At 49.1% G+C, this 18,755-nt stretch overlaps 1 protein-coding gene across 4 annotated transcripts in view; it reads right to left on the reverse strand.

Annotated features, from left to right (window-relative positions):
• Positions 1–967: 967 nt before the first annotated feature.
• The window catches only part of CUL1 (cullin 1), a 90,253-nt gene continuing 72,465 nt past the window's right edge, over positions 968–18,755 (reverse strand). For all 4 annotated transcript variants that reach the window (XM_070460847.1, XM_020895730.2, XM_070460716.1 and 1 more), the window contains exons 10-22: positions 14,724–14,831; positions 14,536–14,642; positions 13,009–13,057; positions 12,516–12,647; positions 10,838–10,955; positions 9,456–9,532; positions 8,882–9,013; positions 7,112–7,204; positions 3,763–3,810; positions 3,601–3,683; positions 2,982–3,087; positions 2,345–2,458; positions 968–1,532 (exon numbers count right to left, since the gene is read on the reverse strand). In XM_070460847.1, coding sequence (XP_070316948.1) covers positions 1,452–1,532; positions 2,345–2,458; positions 2,982–3,087; positions 3,601–3,683; positions 3,763–3,810; positions 7,112–7,204; positions 8,882–9,013; positions 9,456–9,532; positions 10,838–10,955; positions 12,516–12,647; positions 13,009–13,057; positions 14,536–14,642; positions 14,724–14,831 — 1,248 coding nt within the window. In that variant the 3' untranslated portion in view covers positions 968–1,451. The remainder of the gene's footprint in view (positions 1,533–2,344; positions 2,459–2,981; positions 3,088–3,600; positions 3,684–3,762; positions 3,811–7,111; positions 7,205–8,881; positions 9,014–9,455; positions 9,533–10,837; positions 10,956–12,515; positions 12,648–13,008; positions 13,058–14,535; positions 14,643–14,723; positions 14,832–18,755) is intronic.

Raw genomic sequence — 18,755 nt, forward strand, 5'->3', positions numbered from 1 at the left:
ACTCAGACCCAAGCGCAGCAAGCGGCTGCGGGGATTTACAGCGCGTCTGTCCCAGGGGCAGGTGGACTGTTGCCAGGAGAGGCAGAGCTGTGGTCTCAGCTCCCAGCCGGAGATTCGCAGGGCAGTTTCTAGGTGGTCCTTGGAGCCTCAGGACACTACAGGCTCTGCTGGTGGTGGGGGTTCCCCAGGGGTGGGGGTCCCCCGGGGGTGGGGGGTGGGGGGTGGCACTGTTTTTTGCCTGGTGTGTACACTGGAGCTCTTTATATGACTGTTAGAAAAAAGAAGATATACTAAAACAAATATGGAAACCGTTAGACAACTGCTTAAGTCTATTACTCAATAACCCGTTTAACTGTTAAATTGTAAAAAACTAACCTGTTAGGTGCCAGGTTGGTCCAAAAAAACTGGAAGGACGTAGTAGCTTGGGTGTCTTCCTCTGGCCCTGCTTTCAGAAGCAGGCCTCAGGGCAGGTAGAGATGGCACAGGTGTTGACAAGCATGTCCACGCCTCTGGTCTGGAGAGCCACGCGTGGTTTGTACGGACCAGGAAGCCCAAAGACTAAACCTGCCCGGGGCCTCTGCTCCCACCGCCCGTTCCATCTGTCTTCAGGCTGAGAAGTGACCGCACAGGGCTGCAAGCCAACCACCTGGACCACAGATGAGAAGTCAAAATGGGCCGGAGGCGAAAGGGAGGTGCTGGCGGTGGACGTGGCCCCTGAGCCCGACTGGGGACGAAGGCCCGTGACCAGCGGCCGCCCTTCCAGGGAGGCGGCCGGCTCAGCCCGGCGAGCACTACGAGGGTCCGCAGGGAGGCTCCTGGGCGTCGGTCGCTGGAGGCGGTCACGGGAATGACGGCCAACGCTCCAGGAGGAGAAGGCGAGCAAGGGCTTGGTCGGACAAAGCTTAACCGGTGTTCCCTCTCGGGAGGGCGGCCCTCGGGGCCTCAGGAAAACACCAGGGAAGGCCTGTTTGCACAATCATTATATCTTTTATTTACAGATAGAAATTAGTAAAACTTAAAACAAAAACCCAATGCGACTTGTACAGAAATCCTTTAATTTTCTTTATTTTCACACATTAAAAAATGAAACACACTATACAAATGGTTTTCTCATAGCAGATTACACGTGGGTCCCTTCAGACCCGCTCTCCAGGACTGCCGGCCTCCGAGGGGCCCCGGCCGGCAGCTGGGGCTCGCGTGGCCAATGGTTGATTCGGATGCAGACGCATGCAGCCCTCGGCGCGGGAGGTCCCCCACTCCGGTCTTAAATTAGGTTAAATGGCGTCGGTGTCCGTATGTACAGACGTGAAGTGTGGCGGTCCTGAGCAGCTCCGGGGCCCGTGCGCGGGGGCCTGGGCCTGGGGCCGGGCGGGCGTCCGGGGGCGCGGCCGCCACGCTCGGGGCTGCCGGGCCTGCAGCCGAGGGGCCGCGCCCGCGCTCAGACCCCCGGGTCAGGCCAGGTAGCTGTACGTGTCCTTCTCCCCGTCCACTCGCTCCAGATACTCCTTCTCGATCAGAATGTCGATGCATTTCTGGGCGTGGGTTCCGAGGAGGGAGAGGCCGTGAAGGGGAAGAAAAACACACTTACCGTCGGAACAGAGACGGATTCTCCCACCCCTCCCGGGGGTGGCGCCCCCGCGGGGCCGGCCCCGCAGGGGGCGCCGTCTGACTTCCCGCAGCGCCCCCCTCGCTCTGGGGCGCCTCACCCCAGGGTTTCCCACCGCCCCCCTCAACCTGCCAGTCTCGGGTCTCAGAAGGGGAAGGAGCCGCCCGGTTTCTGTGTGAAACGACCCTGGGGGTCGTCGTCCAGGGGCTGCAGGCCCCCCCAGGGGCCCCGAGAGGAGCCACGTCCGCAGGGACGAGCCTCCTGCCGGGCTAAGCACACGCAGGAGGCTCCCGGGCGGGCGCCGAAAACTCCCGGCCACTGTTCACTCCGAGCAGCTCAGCAAGCGGAATGCTGAGGATTTTCCACGTCTCAAAATGACCGTTTCAGAATTTGGCCTGTTTTCTTTTGTGGAAACCTATTTTACGTGGGCTTCCCTGGTGGCTCAGAGGTTAAAGCGTCTGCCCCCAATGCAGGAGACCGGGTTCAATCCCTGGGTCGGGAGGATCCCCTGGAGAAGGAAATAGTAACCCACTCCAGTATTCTTGCCTGGAGAATCCCAGGGATGGAGGAGCCTGGTAGGCTACAGTCCACAGGTCGCAAAGCGTCAGACATGACTGAGCGACTTCACTCTCACTTTTCATTTTACGTGACTAAGCCAAACTCCTCCGTGACAGTCACCGCCTCTTTTGTCTCCTGAGATAATAATCATCTGAATCCTGCTGCTGGGGGATCCTGTACCTTAATTACTGGGACCCGGGGCTTGAATCTTGAGGACAGCTGAGTCAGGACTTCTCCCAGTAACTGCTGGTGTTTGAGGACCTTCCTCATTTTCATAATTCTCACAATAGCCGCCTGTGTGACCGAGGAAAGAAAGAACTTGTTTTCCACAGCGTTAACCAGAACTTGTCTGTAATGAGGAGGAGCAACAAGCCTGCAGGGGCGCTCTGTGTGGAAGACCGGGTTCCGAACAGGGAACAAACACTGCAGGTCCGAGGACGCAGGGGGCCAATTCTATCTGCTGGTTTCGGCGCCAACACAACAAACATTAAAGTGTTTCGGTCTCGTGAGCAGCAATTTTAATAATTTACCCCAACTAGAACACACTTTTAAAATGAGGAAAAACTCAGACCTTAAAGCCACAGACGGCACCTTAGGCCCCCACAGGACGACCCGCCCCTCCCCCCCCCCCCCCCCCCCCCAGTTTCGTGAACGCACTGCTCTCATCTGTTTCATCGGTCATCTCACCTACTCCACCCAGAACCATCCATCATCCAGGCCACCTCTCCCAAGTCCCAGCAGCACACAGCCCAAGGGAAGTGCCCCCCAGCTGTGGGTGGCCTGCCTGCCGCGCGAGGGGCTGGGCCCCCAGGGTCACCTGGATCAGTAGTTTGCGATCTTCCTCGATGTTTTTGTGTGTGGTTTCCTGTTCCTGCTTCTGTTCTGTTTTCATTGGCACATTGATGTTAACCCTTAATTTTTTGCTGTCAAGAAAATCGAGGAGACCAATCACTATTGCTTTCAAAGACATGCAGTAAAGGCTGCTTTCTGTTTTCGGTCATAAAGAGGTGCTCTGTCCCCCCAGACAGAGGATGGAGAGCATGCCCGACGACTTCCCACCTCCCCAGGCCGTTTCCACGTCATCTCTGTGAAAGGCCCCCTAGTTCCCGACGGAGCGGGATCCTACTCTGCCAGCAACAGGACGGCTGTGTCCCAGGATATTCAGCTCCTTAACCTGCTCTCCCCAAACTCCGTCAAGTGAAATAACATCAAGACATGGGGGCATAGAGGGCTTCTGAGGTGAGTCCACCAAACGAAGAAAACCCCGAAAACTGAGTCAACTGGACAAGCACCCGGGATGGCCAGAGGAGGTCAAAGGCCCCCGCAGAGGCCTGAGCTGAGCTCACAGCCCTGTGTGCGGGGACACCCGGGTGCGCGCTTGGGGTCAGGGGCTAAGTCTGTGGCCTAGGACCACCTACTTAGCAGATTTTCCTTACTTTTTATAACCAAGATATAATTTTATTAAGGTATCTGGCTTCAATTCCACCTCATCAACATTTGCATTTTCATCTTCCAAGACCTGTAAGAAAACAACTGTTAGTACATCATCTCAGGAAACGGCTTTCTTCCAGCTTAACATACAAAGGACACAGACGTACCAGTAACTTGGACTTCAATAAAATCTGAAGGACTTGTGCCAGGATGTCCTGCATTAAAGAGAAAAAGAGAAAACGCATTTTTTTCTTTGTAGTAAGAACCACAGCCAATCCCAGAGTCCAATTTTGGGGAAAAATTAGTGACCTAAGTAGAATATGTCCAGAGGAAAAAGAGGGTAGTGCCCCTTGGCGGCTCCCCAAACCTACTCCGAAAAGTGCCCGCAACCCCATTCTGCTCTTGATCACCCAGTATCCAAACTGACAGCTCTACTAACAAAGACTAGAATGCATGTAAGACTGACTTCCTGGACTACATCTTCGTAGGGCGTCCTGGACCCTGAGCACTGAAAAGAATGGGCAGGAGCTTCACCGGCCTGGATGCGCCTTCTGTTCACGAACACGACAGGGGTGGCGCTGAGACCCTGCTGCTGACTCGGCTTTGGTGAATCTACGCCCCCGGGCCGCCTCTGCATGCAGACAGCGGGCGGCCTGTCCTGTCTCAGCTCTCCTTTAGCGCCCTGGCTTTGAGACCCCACGCAGTGGGACAGCTGCCGGGATGCTCACGCGCCCCCCTGCCCTTAGGGGAAGGCCATCCCGGCCTAGGCGAGCTGGAGAGGCCTCCGGTGTGCTGACCGGCGCACAGCCCAGAGCCGGATGAGTCTTCACAAGCCAGAGAGACTGAGCAGCCAACAGCCCTCGTGGAGGAGAGGGAAGTGGGGAGCAGTGGCCCCCTCCACCCTGGGGGGAGTCAGTGCCCCAAGAAGAGCTGGCTGAGGCTGGCGTGGAGGCTGAACAGTGGAGCGAGGGGCCACTCAGCTCCGAAAAGGGGGTTCCCCAGAGCGGAGGAGCCCTCCCCGCGGTCTGGGGGCAACCTGAGCCTCCACTGTAACTTTAGTCTCCTCCTTTTGGTGAGGAATGAGGAAGGAAAAAAAGAGACTCTTCACGTGCACAGAAGCAAATTCTTGTGTTATTAGAACTTGAAAATGTATTCTGGGCTAACTTGAAGCATGACGCAAAAATAAATGACTTTCCTAATTCACGTTCCATGAGGCCAATATTACCCTAACACCGAAACCAGACAAAGCTATCACAGGAAAATGGCAGACCAAGTTCCCTATGAATAAAGATGCAAAAATCTTCGAGAAAATTCCAGCAAACCAAACCCAGCAGCATATAAACAGTATTATATACCATGATCAAGTGGTACTTATCCCAAGAATGCAAGGGTGGTTCAACATTTAAAAAACCAATCAACATAACACACATTAATAGACAAAAGCACTTAGTCATTGCAATAGAGTAGCAAGAGCATTTAAACAAAGTCCAACACTTTCACGATGAAAACACTAAAAAACAAAACGCTGTAGAAATAGAAGGGAATGTCTTCAGTCTAGTAAATAGCATCTAAGAAGAACTCAGTGACACACTCAAGATTTCCCTCAAGGTCAGGAACGAGACAAGGACGCCCGTTCTCACCACTTCCACTCAGCACTACAGGAAGTTCTATCCACAGCAACCAAGCAACACAAATAAAGACACCCAAGGAGAAAAAGTAAGTACCAAAACTGTTTGTAGATGACATGACTGCATATTTAAAAAGTCCTAAAGAACCCACATAAAGAGTACCTGAATAAATGCATTCAGCAAGATTGCAGGACACAAGATCCAACAGGCGACTCTACATCTGTACACCAGCAATGAATTTACAATTTCGTTAACAACAGCATCAAACTTAATAAAATATGTAAAGGAGTAAATTACCCAAAGCATCACACTTAATACTTAGGAGTAAATTTAACCAAACAGGTGTAAAAAGGCTTGCATAATGAAAACTACGAAACACAGTTAAAAGAAATTACAGACAATCTGAATAAACGGAAAGACATCCATGTTCACAGAGTAGAAGACTTGATATTGTTAGGGTGGCAATTCTCCCAAAGCAACCTACAATCCCCATCACAATTCAACTGCCTATTTTGCAGAAACAGACAAGCTAATTCTGAAATTTATATGGAAGTACAAGGGACCCAGAACAGCTAACGCAAGCTTGATAAAGAACAAAGTTGGACGTCTCAATTCCAAAACTTACTACTGGCATAAGAAAAGTGGAAAAGAATTGAGGATCTAGAAATACATCCAGAACCAACTGATTTTTGACAAGGTTGCCTGCCAGTACCAACCAATAGGGGAAAAACATGTATAAAAATATCCAATCACTATGAGGTATACCTGAAACTAATGTATTAATTTATATTTCAATTATACTTCAATAAAAAGTCAACTGTACTTCAAGAAAAAACAGGGGAAGAACCATCTTTGACCTTGGATTAGGCAATGATTCCTTAGACGTTGACACCAAAAGCATAAGCAACAGAAGAAAAATAACGTGGGCTTCATCAAAATTAAAACCATGTGCGTGATAAAGAAAATGAAAACCCACAGAATAGAGGGAGTATCTGTAAATCATTTATCTGAAAAGGGTCTACTACATAGAATATATGAAGAATTCTTACAACTCAACAAAACGACAAATAACCCAATTAAAAGTGGGCATAAACATCATTAGGGACATGCAGATAACCACAATGAGGCACCACTTCATATCCACCAAACGGGTGCGTACCCTGCTGGCAAGGATGCAGAGAAAGTGGAACTCTCCCACTGCTGCTGAGGACACCAGCCGCGGGAGCCACTATGGGACAGCCTAGCAGTGCCTCCAAAAGATCAGTGTAAGTCACCACGACTGTAATTCCGCAGCTAGGTTTATACCCAGGAGAACTGAAAGTACGTCCATCCAAAGACCTACACACATGTTCAAAGTAGTGTTACTCATAATAACCAAAAAGTGGGAACAACCCAAATATCCATCAACTGATAAATGGATAGACACGATGTGGGTCCATCCATATACTGGAATATAGTTTTTCCATCACAAAAAGAGGACAAAGGTAGAGAGTAGCTATTGCTGATAGGTACTGGTTTCTTTTTACGTTGATGGAAATGTTTTGGATTTGAATGATGATGGTGGTTGTACAACCCCGTGAAAAACCACTGAGTAGTATAAAATGGTGAATTCTATGTTATGTGAAATGTAACTCAATAGCAGGAAGGATAACATTTGGTGAAAACTGAAGTTTAGTAAGGGACAGCTTAGCTGGAAAGAGGGCTGAGAACAAGCTAAATGAATGAGAGAAAAGCGTGCCATGTGGATGTGTGTGTGGCGGGGGGGGGGGGGGGGGAACATGTTACATTGAGTTTAAAGCTTTTAACACATCAAGTGTTGAGCCCCGGAAGAAGAGCATATTCAGGGTCATGGAGCCGCCCCCTCCCCAGGACACAGAGGCTGGAATACCATTTTGATCTGGGTGCTGTCCGTCAGCTGCTGCACGGCATAGGCGTCCTCCGTGTTGTACTGGAGCAAGATGGCCATCTGGAATGTGGATGCCTTCAGGGCCCCATGCGAAGGAAAGAGAGCAAAGAGCTAAATGCTGGGCAACTCCCAAAAGAACTTTCTTAAGAAACCAGTGCTCTGAATAGATGCAAAAAACAAAGCCAATCCATTAAGCGGGAATAACACACGTCTCACAATTCCACCACGATCCGCTTCTTCCTAAAAGACACCGCTCCCCACCTTTACAGACACTTGAGAATTCTGCACTTTCTTCCACATGTTTTGTCTATGTAAATACAGCTGATCCTTGAATGATGCAAACTGAATACTTAAGATGGGTATCTTTTTATGTAAATAATCTCAATAAAGTTTACATAATGTCTACTGATCAAAGGGGGGGGGCACCTGAAATCTTAGGTAATGAAGTCTGAACTCAGAGATTCTTCTATGTATACTTGGGAATAAAGAAAACAATTTCAATTGCATAGGGGATCCTTGACATGGGTTTGAACTGTGTGGGTCCATTTATTTGTGGATCTCGGCCCCCCCCTCAACAGTAAATAGGACAGTGCTACAGATTTGCGGTTTGTTGAATCTGAAGATGTAAGGGAACCGCTGGATGCGAGTTGCTGACTCTAAGTTTTGTGCAGATTTTTAACTGCCCGTGGGTCGGTGCCCCAAACTCCCACACTGCTCAAGGGTTGCTGCTGCTGCTGCTACGGCGCTTCAGTTGTGTCCGACTCTGTATAGAAATCCACATTCAAACTGATAAAGACCTCTGGACCTGGTGTAACGGAGTATCAGACACTTCAGTTTATCAGAGTAGAATTACTGAAAGTTTAATGAGCGGGCTGAGTCTGCAAAATGCAGTCAGAAGTTTCTTAACACTTACAGATTTATAATTGCTTCTATAAGCTTATAAGCACATGAGTGAACCCTCTTCAAGATGGAATCTTTAAGGGCAAGATCTTCACTGAAACTTTGGCTCTTATCAGCCGGGAGCTAGAGGTCCCTTTCGTCAGGCTGATGTTTGGCTTCTCAGCAATAAAACGGAAGCCAAGTGACCGTTATCATCATGTGGTGCTCAGCACCGCAGTGAGTGCTGAGGTTGCTATTAATATGAAACTGCCCCGTCAAAGGAAAAGAGCTATCATCATAATTAACTAAATAAAACTCCAGCTTTTAAAGCTACTATCTGAACACTCAGTGTGCATCAAGCAGAAGTGTGTCCATGACTCTCTGCGACCCCATGGACTGCAGCCCACCAGGCTCCTCTGTCCCTGGGCTTTCCCAGGCAAGAACGGGAAGCCCGGAGTGGGTTGCCGTCTCCTGCTCCAGCCTATCTTCCTGACTCAGGTGCTGAACCCGCATCTCTTACACTGGCAGGCAGATTCTTTACCGCTGAGCCACCAGGGAAGCCCTCAAACACGCGTTAAAACACCTTTAGTTTCATTCAGTCTTCACACTGCACACAAAGCCCAAGCATTAACACCCTCTTCCCTACTTTCGCGGAGGAGAAAAGTGAGGTTCAGCATTACTGAGTAACTTCTCTCTCAGCCACGAAGAACTCACCTCCCCGACTCACAAAATCCACGTTGTTTAACCTCAGTAGTATTTTGCAGAGGCTTAACTCTAGATTCTGTTGCACGTTATTGATGGATTTCTATAATTCATCTTTATCTTCATTTTGTATTTAAAAAAAAAAACCTCCAAAATAAAAAGTGATCTTACCTGCAAAGTGTATCTGTTTTTGAAGCAGTTTGTTACTAATTCTCCTTTTGACAGTTGATATAACCACGTCAATTTTCTGCCACTGTGACGGCTGGCATAAAAGGCTGTGAATCGCTGGTAACTCCGTTCCAGCTGCGTACAAAGTGGGGAGAGCACTCGTCAAACACATACCTCAACGCCTCCTACGGTCAGCATCTCTAAACACAGACACTGGCCTGAGTTTACAGGACAAAATGCTGACATAAAAGTGAAATACAAATATCGAGTGTTTATTATCTTGCAGAAGTCCATTAATTTACACACATTTGAAAGTATTAAAAAAAAAGTCTCTAGTTCAGGACAAGTAGGGACCACCACGATGTTCATCACAGAACTACAAGGTCCCCTTTCCGAGAGTAAACCCCCGCTGCTGAGTGGGACCAGGAGTGCCACCTCCTGACCCCACGCTGGCCAGTGCTCGAGGCTGCCTGGGCACGGCTCGGCTAGCAGGAAGGCCTGCGGGCACGCTGGCATGAAGGTGCCCCTTCTCACCCCTGCCCAACACCAAGGGAACAGAAGAGGAACCCATCCTTACCTCTGACGGCAAGGCAAACGTACAAGACTGCTGAAAGGGCCATGATCCGGAACTCAGTACTTGAATACTGAAATCCACTGGGGGAGGGGGAAAGTTCAGGAATAATTAGCCTTATAAACTGGAAAATGCCAACAGAGCAGGTGAACTTGAATTGCTTTTTATTGAAAGAAAAACACACTAAATGAAAATCCCGCTTTAATATAAAACTAAGGATGAAACACATTAAATTTCAACTAAATTTAGTAAAGGGTAAGAGTCAGTTGCTCAGTTGTGTCTGACTTTGCAGCCCCATGGACTGCAGCCCACCAGGCTCCTCTGTCCATGAGATTCTCCAGGCAAGAACACTGGAGTGGTTGCCATTCCCTCCTCCAGGGGATCTTCCCAACCCAGGGGTCTCCTGCATTGCAGGCGGACTCTTTACTTTCTGAGCCACCTGGTAAGTAAAGGGAAAAAGAGCCACAAATTCTCTCCCTGCAAAGAGAGAGTCTTTCACTTCTCATCTAACTCAGAATTATAACATGGCGCGCCTGTTTGGCTTCATCTGCTCTGGTTTTCTGCCACCAATAACCTCAGTCCACTCAGGGCACACCTGAGTCCCTCAGGCTGCATGGCCTGAGAGCCCCAAACTCAAGACAATGAGAAGCCCGAGTCAGCTGACTTCATTACGCCTCGCGTGGCACTGCTGACTCTGTACGCAGCACGAAGAGTCTGTGCATCTAGCACACGATCCATAAACTAGACCATCACGTCATCACCGCAGACGGCTGACAGCAAGTCTGCTGGCACCACGGTGAAGTTTTACAATGGAATGCTACTTTTGATTTGGGCAAAGCACAGCCTCATTTTTCATTTAAAAACAGAGAATCACCACTGACGATGTCAGCGAAACCTGCCACCGCCTGCAGTCAGACCCGGAAGGAGCCCAGCGGGCCTCTGTGTGTCCAGACGCCAGCCTGTCCTGACCCCCAACAGCAGGCAGGAGCCAGGCTAGACTGGTCATCTGCACAGCCAAGGCAGTTTCTTATAATGGGAGAAACTGCTAGAATGGAATCAAACCAAGGTGAAAAAACGTTAACTGAAACTTAAACTTAAGTGGTGCCCCGAGCTGGCGACCGGCCAGGGTGAGGCGGCCACGCCAGCCGTGGAAGGGCCAGGGCTCAGGGCCTGAACCCTCGGGGGGAACGCCAACCCCCTTCCCCAGCGGTCACCTCCTGTCATCACACAGGAGGCAGGAGGCGGGCAGTGCGTGGGGGGAGGACTTCCTGTGTGCCTGGCCCTGAATTTCTGATAAAGCTGCTGTCTCTCGCATTTGCTACAAAGAGCGCCGCCTCCTCCCAGAGCCCTGCCTGGTCAAGGAAGCTCGGGAACCCGGGGATACTCACAGTCCAGCGGCTCGGAGTTCGTCAGGTGCTTTTTGAACTGCTCGTTCAAATCTTTGCTTACACCAATGTCTTGAAACATCCGCTGAAGTTTAGAGGTATACTCAAAACCACAAGCTTGCTGAAATGAACCCAGACAACTGCCTTATTAACTTCTCCAGAGACAGAGATGTATACAGGGGAGTCTGATGGGGAGCATACACATGGCAGACGCTGAACGGCAATACTAAAGCTGCAACAGGATCCCACAGTATAAATATGCACTGATAAAAATCCATACGCTATCAAAACCTATACATCTGTAAACAGAACCGTTAGCAACTGTCACAGAACATAGTGGCTACAACTCGGGCAGGAAGAGCAAGGATTTCTGACAGTGCAGGAGAACGCCAAGATGACATGGCTTGTCTGTGCTCTCACCCGCTGCAGCGGACTGACCTGCCCACCCCTCCACCCCCATCCTATGCTGAAGTCCTAGGCTGATGGTACTCAGAGGTGGGGCCACGGGGAGATAAGGAAGTTTAGGAACGGTCCTGAGGGTGGACCTCTTTGCGGGAATTAGTGTGGCTTGGTCCTGAGAAGAGACCGAAGAGTTGGCTGGGCGCGGACGCGGCTGGACGTCCTCAGGGAAGTTGTGGGGAGAGCCCGCACTGGACCCTGAGCTGCCTGGACCTCGACCTGGGCTTCCCGACAGCCTCTGAGAACTGAGAACACTTCTCTCCTGTTTGAGCCACTCAGTTACGGTATTCTGTCACAGCAGCCCGCACCGAGGAACACTCACGTTAACTCATTTCTGGTCACAGTGAAATACGCCGTAAAACATGGACTAGCACCTGAGAGGCCAGGAGCAGTGGGAGCTGAATTAAGAAATAAATGCTCAATAGCCAGCTAACACTGATGCTTCCTGTCTTCCTGCAGACGTGGGGTTACTAACGGTTGACCAAGCCCAAAGAAATACAAAATGCCCCACTTGCTCAAGACCAACGAAACATACGAGCGGAGGCCACGCCACGTGGAGTGATTCCTGGTGGTGGGGGGGAGTGGGCGGGTCAGGGTTGGGGGCGTGCAGAGCAGCCTGTGTGTGTGTGTGCGTGTCTGTGTCTGGGAATCTGTGAGTGTGTGCACATGGGCACATGTATGAGTGTTGGGACAGCACAGGCAGTCCTATGATGGGGACCTGGACGCGTTTCGACAGTGGTGGTGGGGGGCCTGGACGCATCTTAACAACTGTTGGGGGGGCCTGGACGCGTCTCGACAAACGTGGTGGGGGGCCTGAGTGCGTCTCAACAACTGTTGGGGGGCCTGGACGCGTCTCGACAACTGTGGTGGGGGGCCTGGATGCGTCTCGACAACTGTGGTGGGGGGCCTGGATGCGTCTCTACAACTGTGGTGGGGGGCTTGAATGCATCTCAACAACTGTTGGGGGGGCCTGGATGCGTCTTGACAACTGTGGTGGGGGGCCTGAACGCGTCTTGACGACTGTTGGGGGGGCCTGGACGCGTCTCGACAACTGTGGTGGGGGGCCTGGATGTGTCTCGACAACTGCTGGGGGGCTCTCAGAGTGCAGCGGCAGAGCTCACACCTAGCCATCACAGCTGACAGCTCAGCCAGGCCGACAGCCTAGAGGGCCCAGGAGCCTCGGTGCCTGAGGCCACGCTCTCCGGGAGAAGCCGGCCTTTACCTTCAGCTTGGAGATCATGCTCGCCTCGGCGTCGTCGCTCGCACTGTTCTGGTGCACGAGCCTCTTGGCCAGCATCTTCGCGTAGAACTTCTGAAACACGTCCTTGTCCTCAATGTACTTGAAGACCACCATCTGGAAAGCGGCCAGAGGGCACACACACGCCTTACGACCAGAACCAGCCACAGGCCGAGAAGCAACACGTGGGTCTTCTTCTGTCCCACCCCGTATGCTGACATTTAGAATGACAGAAAATACTGCCCCCATAATCTTTAATACTGTCATCAACTCCTTAAATCACATTAAGTTGGTCTAGACTTATTACTAATGAGAAAGGTACAAATGCTAAAATTACTGACTCAGTACAGGAAGTAAAATCGGATTTAGAATAAAATAAGTGATTCTACTACTTTCCAGATGCCACATATACATAACCTTAAAGCCACCTGTCAGAGAAAAAGTTCCTGGAAACCAACGTAACTAGCCAGCACCTTACCACTTGGTTGAGCGTGTCTTCGAGTTCTGCTTCTTCTGGGTTCTTGGAACTGAAAATTTTTAAAAGGCACGGTGTTTTATTAATAAAACAAACCAGCAAATGTTTACTAAATAAGCACCTCTTTGCCAAACTACCATATCAGATGCGGTTCAAACAGTGAGTTCTTTTTCAGATCAGCATGTGGATGAAGGAAGGTTAGCTTTTCTAACCTGTGGCAATTTGGCAATCTTATATTCTATTTCATAAACTATTCTTCCAAATAATCATTCAGAATATCCACAATAAAAATTAAAAGTTTCCCAAAACATTCTGAATCAAGTTTTCCTTTAAGATAACCTATTTAAATGTAAGTAAATTAGCTTCACTTTTCTAATTGCTTTCCTCAATATGCTTTAACTTAACTCTGAAAAAATAAAAGGCCGTCCAATGGCCTAATAGTTAAAGGTAGTGAGAGGGTTGTTTAAACTGCCTCCCCAGTGCTCCGTTCCACTTGTCATTATGTCTACAAAACAAATGGCTGTCCTTTAACAACTGATTTGTTCACACTGGTCTATGAGCAAATATTAAATTGAAAAGTGATTTCAGGACAAAAATTTAAAGGTTTTACTCCAAGAGTCCTCGGTAAACAAGATCCCTATAAATTCTTCTGAAATGACCCAACCACATGAGACAAGGGCTCGGGCCTGGTGCACTGGGAAGACCCAGAGGGATCGGGTGGAGAGGGAGGTGGGAGGGGGGACCGGGATGGAGAATACATGTAAATCCATGGCTAATTCATTTCAATGTATGACAAAAACCACTGCAATGATGTAAAGTAATTTAAAAAAAAAATAAATAAATCTTTCTACCCATCTAAAAAAATAAATAAATAAAAAATAAATAAAATAAAAAAAATAAAAAATGAAATGACCCAACCAGCAAACAGGCTCTGAAGAGGTGCTCCTGCTTCGGAGCGGTTGGCTGGGAAGTGCCTGCTGCTCCCAGAAAGGCGGGGGCCGTGTCCCTCTCCTCAAAGGTTCCCTTGGTGCCCGCTCGCGTCTAGTCACTAACGCACGCTCATTAGAGCGGCACTTCGGAGCTCTCTGCCGCTCTGCGTCAGCGGCCTTAACGAAAGAACAGTCTATCAACAGACTAGATGAGACCGTTTCTGAAAAGACAATGGCTAAAACAGCAGCTGTGTGTTCTGCCAAACAAACTCAAGCCCTGCCAGAGTGCCTGTGTATTTAAAATACAGAAGTTTTTCATTTGACAGAGCCCCAAATTTTAGCCTTTTAGCTAGGAGGGTCACGCTCGCACCATCTACAATCACAGACATTAGAAACATAAGAAAAAATGTGAACTGGGCACGTAACACGTAACATGAAGCAACTTTCAGGAAGACAAAGAAGGTGTACTCGGCTTACAGTATTTCTCTCAAAAGGTACAAAAAAATTACAACGTAACACACGTAATAGAAATTTTAACTCCTCATCTAGAGGCTGAGATTTTAAGCAGGGTTACTAAGAGAATGCACAAAGGCACTAGTACCTCTTCTTCAACAGGGAGTCACAGTATCGAGCCAGCAACTCAGGGGATTTACTAGACGACTGAGCCATTTTGGTAACTGCGTTGTTGTTTATGAAGCGACCGCAAGCCTGCAGATCACAGAAACACAGTCAGAGACCAGTGTGCCGTCTGCTCAAGTCCCCAGTGGAGCCACAGGTCAGCACACCTACCTTGTCCAGCGCGGCCACGAAACCAGCATCATTGTTGAATGCCGACATCACCAGGGCATTATATTTTTTATGAACATCCAACACTGTCTGTACATACATTTTGGGGTCCTTGGGTAGAGGGAAAAGCAGACACGAGTTAGTTCCTGGGGACTAGACTGCATACTCATATGCTACTGGAAAATATTCCAAAAGATCTGCATCCTTCTTCAAAGATGCTAACAAATAAGATCAAGAAATAGTTCACATCCCGTCATCAAAACACATAGGACATGCTTATTATAGATGTAAGAAAAGAAAATATATTCTCTGCACTCGAAATGAAATACTAATTCCGAGCTACATGAAAAAGTGATTTTTCAAATTATTTGAAAATTCAAAGGAACCACACAAACTTTCAAAGTGACAGCTTTGTTTACTTTTGCTGTTGAAAACTTCATATTCTCAACTTCGTCTTGGCTGGGGAAACCCGTCAATAAGTTACTTAGAACTAGCTGAGCAGGCAATGCAAGAATGATGTAGGTTTGAGGTCTCAGGACACATGGGCAAGGGCAGGGGCGGGTCGCATGTGGCAGTGAGCGTCTGACTAGTACACCCATGAAATCTGAAGACGGATGAGGACAAGCAAAGAGAACTAGGGTGGAAAAGGCCAGGCCCGGAGACCGTCAGCGCACTGGGTGATCGGCGGGGTGGCCACCGGTAGCCTCTGGACAGAACAGAAAGGAGATGTGAGAGCCAGCCTCAGGGGAGGCTCTGGGAGTGCTGCAGAAGGCAGGCAGGAAGGATGGGCCGGAGGAGAGAGTCCGGGGTCATATGAAGACCAGAGTGGCCGACCCCGAGGGCTGGTCACGTGTCAGAGAGCAGACTGAACTGGCAGGCCTGACCCGTCACACTGCAGGGTCAGGGCTGTCGGCCTCCCCTCTTAGAGGCTAGGAAACAAAGTCACGGGCGGGCACCTGGCCAGCCTGATGCGGGCAGCCTGCTCCTGAGAGTCTCAGAGAGCAAAGGGCCCAGGGAGAGGCGGGGCGGGTGGCAGGCGGTGCTGCTGGACACGGGCTCAGCACGAGCGCGGGGCTCCGCGGCCAGCACGTCACTAACGGGAGGCGTCAATGGTTTGCCAGCGCTCCCCAATTCCTGACGGGCATTCTCCTCCAGTTCAGGAACAGGAATGAGAAACCAGAACTCCCCCAATTCCAATTATTCTGCGTTTCTGTGACACCTGACTTGATTTTGGGTCACCATTAAATCATTCTTCTGTGATAGGGTTATACCAGGAGGTTCAGAGGTTTTCTGTTTTTAAAGATATAATAAACATGCCAGGTCTATTATTATTATGAATAAAAGTACAGTGACAAGATTTTCATTTCAGTGACATGTAAAGTGGCCTCTACTGGGCAGATATTTGATAAAATGTTAAAAGGGAACCTAACACAAAAAACTGCCAAATAAAAATCGCTTTAAAATATTGAAAGTGGATGTCACATATATTTAATGTCTAAAAATTTTTCTATCTTAAAACTCAGAACACACACACACACACGAACACACACACAGCATTAACTGTCTCATTGTACAACTCTGCTCTTAGTTTTAGGAGAACGATTCCAGGTGTAGAACTTTCTTGAATTCTGTATTAATGGTCTGATTCCCAAGACTGTATCCAAAAGTACCTGTCAGTCGGCACATGTCTTACTTCAGATAAACTTATTTCTTTTAACAATGAAAATACTGTCCGCTTGGCTTAATTTTGGTTTTGCCATTGAAATTGATACTGCTTTTGCCAATTCAGATTTTAGATTTTTTTCTGACTTCATGTCAAATTATTTCTCATCATTTATACTGTTTTTCTCTTGGCATTGGTTCTTTTAAAGTATTTACAAAGATCTTTAACCTCCAACGAGTACCCAAACACTGGAAAATGCCAGCAAAAACTATTACACAGTAAGGTTAGCAGCATTACAAAGAATCACATGTCAAAACTGCCAATTTAAGGACTTAATTTGCTTCCAAACCTTGCCGTTTCTCGGAACGTCACTTACAGGATTGATATAAAGTGTATTATGAATATAAACAGATTAATATTTACTTTGTTTGCAAGATTGATTGCTTTTTAGGCGCAGAGGAGGACACACACACATTTATAACTGGGCACTGCCCAGGAGGAAGGCTGACCCACTGGACTGCCCCTCTGCCTCAGCCTGGTTCCCAGAGACGGCCTGAAGCCCGGAGTTCCCGCCTCAGCACCCCCGCCCTTGCTCTGCACCCTCATCGATGGAGTCCTCTGAACCGCAGAGCCTCTATGTCGATCACTGTGTTTACGGGAGAACTACATGTCTTCTTCATTTCTTCCGATTTTTCTCAGATCCAGGATTTGGAAAAAATATAAAAGTCCCAAGAAATGCCAGATATGAATTCTCCATGGAAAGACAGATCTCTAAAGGAACAGAAATCTTCAGACTCCAATTACAGATCCTTTTGGCTAACAGGAGAAGACCCAGCCAGGGTCTTCAGGCTGGTGAGGAGTGAGGGTGTGAATGAAGTGAAGTCGCTCAGTCGTGTCCGACTCTTTGCGACCCCGTGGATTGTAGCCTACCAGGCTCCTCCGTCCATGGGATTCTCCAGGCAAGAATACTGGAGTGGGTTGCCATTTCCTTCTCCAGGGGATCTTCCTGACCCAGGGATCCAACCCAGGTCTCCCACATTGGAGGCAGACGCCTTAACCTCTGAGCCACCCTAAGGGAAGACTGTGCTAAGGCACTGAGCCCTGGAGACTTGAATCAGCTTCTAAGATCCAGAGAGAAGCCAGCTCGGAGCCTGCCAAGGGCAGATGGAGACAGGGACACATGGGAGCAGCACAGAGGAGGGAGTTTAAGGAAGGAAGGAGCCATCGGCAGTGTCAGATGGAGGAGAAGACGTTCACAAGCTGAGTGATTTAGCAACCAGCAGGTACATGGTGATGTGCAGGAGCTGTTTCTGAGGGCCCCGGATGGCAGGGTCACAAAAGCAAGAGAGGTGAGGGCTGAGGAAACGTCGGCTGGATGAAATGCATGCTTTTTTAAGAACATAAAGCTGTGAATTTTGGATGTTAAAAAAAAAAAAAAGGAACACTTAGCAATCTGCATGATTACTCTTACTACACAAGAGTTCTCTGCATACATGAAACACGACACCGCTCAGGCTGGTCCCGGGGGGACCTCATCCAACTCCTCCGTGATCGGCATCTTTCTGCCGTGGCTGGCACATTCCTCTCCAGACCAGATGTGCCCACTCAGCTCACACAACCTGCCGTGGATGCAGGGGGATTCCTGAACTCTGCACATCAGAGCCGGCCTGACCGCCCCCTTGGTCCTGCCGCTCTCTGCACTGCTATTTACATTCCTTTTCTGTCAACGTTTTATTGTAGAAAAGATTCAGATATATTCAAAATCACAAAGAACCATAAAACCCGCCCCCTGTATTCACTGTCCCCCTTCAACCATCGTCTGACATGAACCCTGCCCATCACAGAGTCTAACTGCCTCACTCCTCCTCTGCGTCCCTGTCAGCAGCCAAGTCACTTCTACCTGAACCACTCTCGATAAGCCTAACTGGCATACTAACAGCTCTTCCTTTTAATCCATTTTTCACATGGTAGCAATTTCACTTAAAAAAAAATAAAGGAGAAAAGAAAGAAAATATTGTCAGTTTCAGGCTTATTGCACCGCTTAACCTGGTTTCCTCTTGTCCTTGGAATTAAGGCGTATCGCTGACCTAGCCTTCGGGGTCTCCCTGGGCTGGCCAGCCCGGGGCACCCTCTCAGGTTCACCTGCACCCCATCCCCTCTTCTGTCCCAGCAGACCTCTTGGTCTGTGTAGGAGCTCTGTGTGGGATCCCAGCTGCCAATCATGGATCCGTCTTTTCTCAGGGAACTTCCCTGAGCCCTGGACAGCAGGCCTCCCCCACCACACGATGGTCAGCATCCTGTGGGGTGCTGCGCAGGCCGCCCCCCTTGCCAGGCATGAGCTCAAACACCGAGAGGAGTTCACGCTCTCATCG

Source organism: Odocoileus virginianus, chromosome 1 (genome assembly GCF_023699985.2).
Source record: "Odocoileus virginianus isolate 20LAN1187 ecotype Illinois chromosome 1, Ovbor_1.2, whole genome shotgun sequence".
Taxonomy (NCBI): Eukaryota; Metazoa; Chordata; class Mammalia; order Artiodactyla; family Cervidae; genus Odocoileus; species Odocoileus virginianus.